The following is an 8,559-nucleotide window of genomic DNA, read 5'->3' as shown; positions in this document are numbered from 1 at the left end:
CCGTGGTGGTTGGTGGTGGAGGTGGTTTTTGTTATTAGTTGGCGGCGGCTTAAGACTAAAGTTACACCGATACGGATTAAAGTTACACCTTTAAAGTATTAAAGTTACGGTGACATTGATTAAAATTTCACTTTTATAGGACTAATGTAATTTCAAATTAATATATCAAAAAACACCATATTAAAATAAAGTTACAACGTCAAGAGATAAAGTTATACTCGTAAGGACATAAAGTTTCATAAACTAGGACTAAAGTTGAAGTAACCATTAAAGTTACATTATCAGATAAATGCAAATTCTTATATAAAATGACCTAAAAAATTAAAGTTGCAATTTTTAACATTAAAGTTTCACTTTTAAAACATTAAAGTTACGTTTTATAAATTAGTGAAATTAAGTAAATATTAGATAAATTCAAATTATTATATTAAAATGGTATAAAAAAAATTAAAGTTTTAATTTTAGCATTAAAGTTTTACTCGTAATACATTAAAGTTATAATTATAAATTAGTAAAATTAAATAAATATTAGTCACAATTATATTATTACATAAATTTAAATTTTTATATTAGAATTGGTTTAAAAAAATTAAAATTTCACTTTAAAGCATTAAAGTTTTACTCGTATATAATTAAAGTTACAACAAAAATCAGTTAAATTAACTAAATATTTGTGACAATTTACATTATTTCATAAATTCAATTTTTTATATTAAAAATAGCCTAAAAAAATTAAAGTTATACTTTTAAGTATTAAAGTTTTACTTGTAAAGCATTAAAGTTTTATTCAAAAATACATAAATTCAAATTTTTAGTTAAAAAATGACTTTAAAAAATTAAATTTACAATCATAGAGAATTAAAGTTACATTCACATATTAAAGTTTCTCTTATAAAACATTAAAGTTTCAATTCAAAAATTGCTTAGAAGTTGCAAATCTCAACCATCAATCTTAGAAGATCTAATGGCTTAGAATAGGACTTAGGGACTCACCATTTTAGGTGGACTCATTTGAACTTGCCTATACATACATATATATATATATATATATATATATATATATATATTTATAAAATGCATCAAGTGAGTCTAGGTATTTTAGGTGAGTCTAGCATTTTAATCTCATCCATTAGATCTACTCCTAATCAACGGCTGAGATTAAATCTCAGAAATTATAACAAACCTATAAAAGCTAAGAATTCAAGCCTCCCCTCATAATTCAGTTTCACTTTCTCTCTCCTCCGTCTCTTTCCCTCGCTTTCTCTATCTCTCTCTCTAAGTCAAAATAATCCTCTGAATCAAGCAAACAAACCCTAGGTTCCTGTTTTTTACTCGCTTTTATCAATTCATTCACAAATCAATCAAATTCGTCTGTTTTCCAGGTTCTCGTTGCTATAATGGATGCAGATTCTACCGACATTAACATGCAAACAGGTAATTTCCGTAATCCTTTCGTTTTCAGTTTTCCTTTTTGCGAGTTCATCTGGATTCTATGTCGCTTATCATTCGCTATTGTAATTTCATTATTCCGTTGCTTTTCAGTTTTTTAGGTTAATCGATTTTATGTTTGATTCAATTTTAATGACATCCGTTCACTTCTACTTCAATTTTACGGTGTCCTTTCCTTTGATTATTCTCGTATTTGCTTTTCTCTTAAATATTAGGTGAAATATCCTTGTATTTGTTGTTTTTCCTATCGAATTTTCATATTTGCGTTCTCCTCTGCTTCTGCTTACAATCGCAGTTGCTTTATCGTCACATTCCGTCAATTTTGATTATATTTGTCTTTATTCTGTTGCTTTTCAGTTTTTTAGGTTAATCGATTTTATGTTTGCTTCAATTTTAATGAAATCCGTTCACTTCTACTTCAATTTACAGTCTCCTTTCCTTTGATTATACTCGTAGTTGCTTTTGTCTTAAATATTAGGTCAAATATCTTTGTATTTGTTGATTTTCTCGTTCAATTTCGGTCAAATTTCATTATATTTGACCTCTTTTCCTGTCTTGTATATTCCTGTTCCCCTGTCTGTATATTCCTGTTCTGCTGTCAATGCTTACAGGCTCAGCTTGTTACAATATCAATGTTACTGTAACACAATCACATATATTCATTTTCCATTGCACATATAACATATGCTGTACCACTTCTGGATGTCCTCTTGTTCTGTTGTTACTTCAATGTACTTTAGTTTCTTGTTCTAAATTGTAGTCCAGCCTCTTCGCATATTTCATGTTCTCCCGTCCATCCTTATGTCACTACATGTTCATAGTACTAGTATTACTGTAACAATGTTACTCTTTGTAATACCACCGTTGTATTTCAGGTCACTAATACTCGTATTTTCCTTTTTGTATTACAGACTCAAGTACTGTCACTCAACCCCATTCTACGCCAATTGTCCAAGAGCAACCCAATCCTCAACCAAATAATCAGCTTGTTCTGTCTCACACGCCTAATGGAGGTGAGCGCTGGATGCGTGTGGTTGAGCACAAGTTTAGACCTACCATTGGTGCAGTTTTCGCCTCCCTTGAGGCTGGAATCAAGTTCTACGAGGTTTATGCTCGGGCATGTGGATTTACCCCTCGGAAGCACAGTACGAAAATACTACGAGGTGATGTTGCACACCAAAAATTCGTAGTTTGCAACCGTCAAGGGTTCAGGGAATCTAAACCGAAACAGCGTCCCAGAACCAAGGATGATGAGAATATGGGTGATGGTTCGTCCACAGCTAGTACAGTTACACGGCGAGTTAAAATCACAAGAATTGGATGCCGAGCATACGTCAGATTTTCCCTTCTACATGGCCTTGATGGCCCAGATATGATTGACGAGTTTTCAAGTCCACAATCATCGTCTCACCTCTGTCTGAATGAGATCTCGATAAGATTTCACGATCCCTTGATATGTTCCAGAAGACGCTTATCTTGGACAACTCCAAGTTGAATATTGGCGCTGGATTGACCTTTAGACAGGTTAAGGAACTTGTCAATGGGTATGAAAATATCGGTGCTACATTGATAGATTTTAAGAACTTTCAAAGAGATATCAAGTGCTACATTGGGTTAAGAGAAGCTGACCTTTTCATCGATCGACTCGAGAAACTCAAAGCGACCCAACCCCAGTTCTACTTCGCCTATGATGTTGATTCGCAAAATCGTCTAACAAAGTTCTTTTGGGCTGATGCTACATGTATTAGAAACTACTCATTCTTTGGGGATGCTGTGAGCTTCGACCCTACTTACGGAACCAACAAGTATGATATGGTTTTTACACCATTCACAGGTGTTAATCACCACATAAAGTCGGTGTTGTTTGCCGGTTGTCTCCTGTTACACGAGGATGACATCTCCTTCCAATGGACCTTTCAGCATTTCTTGACTGCCATGGGACAAAAAGAGCCGCAGTTCATGATCACGGATCAATGCCCTGGCATAAAGAAGGTAATAGTGTGACAATGTTACTGTAACAGACTTACTTCAAATTATTGTACCACAACTTTCTGACTCCAACTACCACTGTTCCATCTCTTCCTCTTTTACAAGGTTATTCAATAACAATGTTACTATAACTAAATTACTAACATATAGTTTACTCACTTGCTCTTTCCCTATCACTGGTCAATATCAAGTTCTGACTTGCTGTTTCATTATGACTGGCATACAACAGGCTTTCCCTTCAGTTTTCAAGACAGCTAGGCATCGTTATTGTATGTGGCATATTACACAAAAGATCACGGACAAAGTTGGTTCAAGATCTGCAGACACGGACTTCCTTGCTCGCTTCAACGCTGTTGTTTGGGACCCTGATATGGAGCCGTCGGAGTTCGAAGAGAAGTGGCAGAAGGTCATTTCAGATTTCGAGCTGGAAGATAATGATTGGTTGACTACAATGTTCGATGACGACACACCATTGATTCCCGCCTATCATCGTGACCTTGCCTTGGGCTGCATATTAAGAACAACACAACGATCAGAAAGTACAAATTCGTTTTTCAAGCGCTATGAGAATCACTTTGGTACACTGGTCGAATTTTGGATGAGGTAAACAACTCTTTTTCATTCCTTACAGTACCCGGGAACAGTGTATGTTACAGTACCATTGTTTCATTGTTACATAAATAATTTGTTGCCGAATCCTTGTTGCATTAAAACCAGGTTCCAAACTGCTATGGACCAGCAGCACTATACACGAAGGTGCGATGATTATAACAGCGACCACTCATTCCCTGAGCTTAAGACAGAATTACCTATAGAAAAGCATGGCGCTATTATATACACACATGTTGCGTTCAAGGTGTTTCAAGAAGAAGTAATGGCTGCCGATTCATGTGGTGTTGATGACTTTGAGAAGGAGTAGCATGTGCGCATAATTCATGTAATCGATGCTGAGACAGACAGAATTTTCAAGGTGAGGTTGGACCTTAGAAGCACAGATGCAGTATGCGAGTGTAAACTGTTCGAAAGAATTGGATTACTCTGCAGGCATATTGTGTGGGTGTACAAGGGCAAAGGAATTGGACGAATACCAAGCAAGTACATTGTAGATCGTTGGCTAAATAACACACACATAGCGAACATGTTTGATTCGAAAACATTATTACAGTGACAGTTTTGACTTGTTACAGTAATTGTTTTACAGTAACATTGTAACCATAATTTCTTATAGTAACATTGTCACCATGATAAACAGTAACCTGCTGTTTTACTTCCAGGCTTGATTCGAATGGGAATGTCATTGAGGATTCATATATGGCTACGTCTGATAACAGTCATTTGTGCAACGTATGGTCAGAGTTCCGTCAGATAGTTGGTGTTCTCAAAACTTTACCTGCTGAACACACGGAAGAGTTAGCATCCCTCCTAGTTGAGTTCCGGCAGAAGTTATGTATTGAACCGCTTACAAAAGACCAAGAGATGGAGATTCTGTTGGGCTGCAGCTCGTCGTCTGAAGTCACTATCCACCCTCCGGAACAAGCACGCAACAAGGGCAGCGGAAAAAGATTGAAGTCAGCTAAACAACAGGCCATTGAAAAAGCAGTCAAGCCAAAGAGGCTATGTGAATACTGCAAAGAAAGTGTTACCCACGACAGGAGAACATGCCCTCTTCGCATAGCCGATGAAGCTGCTGAGAAAGCAGCTAAAAAGAAATAAGTTTGATACTGTTATGATGTTACAGTAACATTGTGACCTTATCAATAATTAGTAGGATTTTGTGTTGTTGTGACAATAATATGTCACAGTAAAAATAAAAAGTAGAATTGTGTGTTGTTGTGACAATAACATGTCACAGTAAAAAGTCATTCGATTTTCCTACATCATAGTTAACATTTTATACAGCACTTACAACATTTTATACAGCAATAAATATTGTTTTAGGACCATTTTCCGTCCCATTTTAGGAGCATATTTTCTAAGTTTTACAGTAACAGTGTTATACAATTTGTTTTGTAAATATGCCCTTTGTTTAAGGATTTCGCGGTGTCGCCTAATCCAACCCTAAACCCTTTTCCGTCCCGTTTTAGGAGCGTTTTTCCCCAAATTTAAATCCCATCCACGACAGGGTATCACCCGTCCTTCCCTAGGGTTTAGTTTTGGTTTTTTTGCACCACGATTTTTTAAGGAAAAGGGTTTAAGGTTTAGTTTTGATTTTACTGTAATAGTGTTGTACTACGACCAACCTTTGTTTAAGGAAAAGGGTTTAGGGTTTCGCGGTGCCGCCTAATCCAACCCTAAACCCTTTTCCGTCCCGTTTTAGGAGTGTTTTTGCCCAAATTTAAATCCTGTCGTCCGTTTTAAGAGCGTTTTTCCCCAAATTTAAATCCCGTCCACGACAGGGTATCACCCGTCCTTCCCTAGGGTTTAGTTTTGGTTTTTTTGCACCACGATTATTTTAAGGAAAAGGGTTTAGGGTTGGATTAGGCGGCTCCGCGAAGCGGTGTCGCCTAATCCAACCCTAAACTCTTTTCCGTCCCGTTTTAGGAGCGTTTTTCCCCAAATTTAAATCCCGTCCACGACAGGGTATCACCCGTTCTTCCCTAGGGTTTAGTTTTGGTTTTACTGTAATAGTGTTGTACTACGAACAACCTTTGTTTAAGGAAAAGGGTTTAGGGTTGGATTAGGCGGCTCCGCGAAGCGGTGCCGCCTAATCCAACCCTGACAGGGTATCACCCGTCCTTCCCTAGGATTTAGTTTTGGTTTTACTGTAACAGTGTTGTACTACGAACAACCTTTGTTTAAGGAAAAGGGTTTAGGGTTGGATTAGGCGGCTCCGCGGCGGCGCGCCTAATCCAACCCTAAACCCTTTCCGTTCCGTTTAGGAGCGTTTTTCCCCAAATTAAAATCCCGTCCACGACAGGGTATCACCCGTCCTTCCCTAGGGTTTAGTTTTGGTTTTATCAGATGTTGTTGTACTACGAACAACCTTTGTTTAAGGAAAAGGCTTTAGGGTTGGATTAGGCGGCTCCGCGAAGCGGTGCCGCCTAATCCAACCCTAAACACTTTTCCGTTCCGTTTTAGGAGCGTTTTTCCGCAAATTTAAATCCCGTCCACGACAGGGTATCACCCGTCCTTCCCTAGGGTTTAGTTTTTGTTTTATAACAGTGTTGTACTACGAACAACCTTTGTTTAAGGAAAAGGGTTTAGGGTTGGATTCGCGGTCCCGCCTAATCCAACCCTAAACCCTTTTCCGTCCCGTTTTAGGAGCATTTTTCCCCAAATTTAAATCCCGTCCACGACAGGGTATCACCCGTCCTACCCTAGGGTTTAGTTTTCGTTTTTTTGCACCACGATTTTTTAAGGAAAAGGGTTTAAGGTTGGATTAGGCGGCTCCGCGAAAGTTTTCGTTTTTTTGCACCACGATTTTTTAAGGAAAAGGGTTTAGGGTTGGATTAGGCGGCTCCGCGAAGCGGTGCCGCCTAATCCAACCCTAAACCCCTTTCTGTCCCGTTTTAGGAGCGTTTTTCCGCAAATTTAAATCTCGTCCACGACAGGGTATCACCCGTCCTTCCCTAGGGTTTAGTTTTGGTTTTACTGTAACAGTGTTGTACTACGAACAACCTTTGTTTAAGGAAAAGGCTTTAGGATTGGATTAGGCGGCGGTGCCGCCTAATCCAGCCCTAAACCCTTTTCCGTCCCGTTTTAGGAGCGTTTTCCCCAAATTTAAATCCCGTCCATGACAGGGTATCACCCGTCCTTCCTTAGGGTTTAGTTTTCGTTTTTTTGCACCACGATTTTTTAAGGAAAAGGGTTTAGGGTTGGATTAGGCGGCTCCGCGAAACGGTGCCGCCTAATCCAACTCTAAACCCTTTTCTGTCCCATTTTAGGAGCGTTTTTCCCCAAATTTAAATCTCGTCCACGACAGGGTATCACCCTTCCTACCCTAGGGTTTAGTTTGGGTTTTACTGTAACAGTGTTGTACTACGAACAACCTTTGTTTAAGGAAAAGGCTTTAGGGTTGGATTAGGCGGCTCCGCGAAGCGGTGCCGCGTAATCCAACCCTAAACCCTTTTCCGTCCCGTTTTAGGAGCGTTTTTCCCCAAATTTAAATCCCGTCCACGACAGGGTATCACCCGTCCTTCCTTAGGGTTTAGTTTTGGTTTTACTGTAACAGTGTTGTACTACGAACAACCTTTGTTTAAGGAAAAGGGTTTAGGGTTGGATTAGGTGGCTCCGCGAAGTGGTTCCGCCTAATCCAACCCTAGACCCTTTTCCGTCCCGTTTTAGGGGCGTTTTTCCCCAAATTTAAATCCCGTCCACGACAGGGTATCACCCATCCTTCCCTAGGGTTTAGTTTTGGTTTATTTGCACCACGATTTTTTAAGGAAAAGGGTTTAGGGTTGGATTAGGCGGCTCCGCGAAGCGGTGCCGCCTAATCCAACCCTAAACCCTTTTCCGTCCCGTTTTAGGAGCGTTTTTCCCCAAATTTAAATCCTGTCGTACGTTTTAGGAGCGTTTTCCCCCAAATTTAAATCCCGTCCACGACAGGGTATCACTCGTCCTTCCCTAGGGTTTAGTTTTGGTTTTTTTGCACCACGATTTTTTAAGGAAAAGGGTTTAGGGTTGGATTAGGCGGCTCCGCGAAGCGGTGCCGCCTAATCCAGTCCTATACCCTTTTCCGTCCCGTTTTAGGAGCGTTTTTCCCCAAATTTAAATCCCGTCCACGACAGGGTATCATCCGTCCTTCCCTAGTGTTTAGTTTTGGCTTTACTGTAACAGTGTTGTACTACGAACAACCTTTGTTTAAGGAAAAGGGTTTAGGGTTGGATTAGGCGGCTCCGTGAAGCGGTGCCGCCTAATCCAACTCTAAACCCTTTTCCGTCCCGTTTTAGGAGCGTTTTTCGCCAAATTTAAATCCTGTCGTACGTTTTAGGAGCGTTTTTCCCCAAATTTAAATCCCGTCCACGACAGGGTATCTCTCGTCCTCCCCTAGGGTTTAGTTTGGTTTTACTGTAATAGTGTTGTACTACGAACAACCTTTGTTTAAGGAAAAGTGTTTAGGGTTGGATTAGGCGGCTCCGCGAAGCGGTGCCGCCTAATCCAACCCTAAACCCTTTTCCGTCC

The 8,559-nt window shown here is 39.4% G+C and overlaps 1 protein-coding gene across 1 annotated transcript; it reads left to right on the top strand.

Annotated features, from left to right (window-relative positions):
- The first annotated feature begins 2,904 nt into the window (after positions 1 to 2,904).
- On the top strand, positions 2,905 to 5,151 carry LOC141590017 (protein FAR1-RELATED SEQUENCE 5-like). Its single transcript, XM_074410634.1, has 5 exons — positions 2,905 to 3,441; positions 3,668 to 4,041; positions 4,156 to 4,353; positions 4,483 to 4,533; positions 4,713 to 5,151. The coding sequence occupies exons 1-5, from the start codon at positions 2,905 to 2,907 to the stop codon at positions 5,149 to 5,151; spliced, it is 1,599 nt and encodes a 532-aa protein (XP_074266735.1).
- Positions 5,152 to 8,559: the final 3,408 nt, after the last annotated feature.

This window comes from Silene latifolia, chromosome 7 (genome assembly GCF_048544455.1).
Source record: "Silene latifolia isolate original U9 population chromosome 7, ASM4854445v1, whole genome shotgun sequence".
NCBI classification, from domain to species: Eukaryota; Viridiplantae; Streptophyta; class Magnoliopsida; order Caryophyllales; family Caryophyllaceae; genus Silene; species Silene latifolia.
This window is presented reverse-complemented; position numbering and strand designations above follow the sequence as displayed.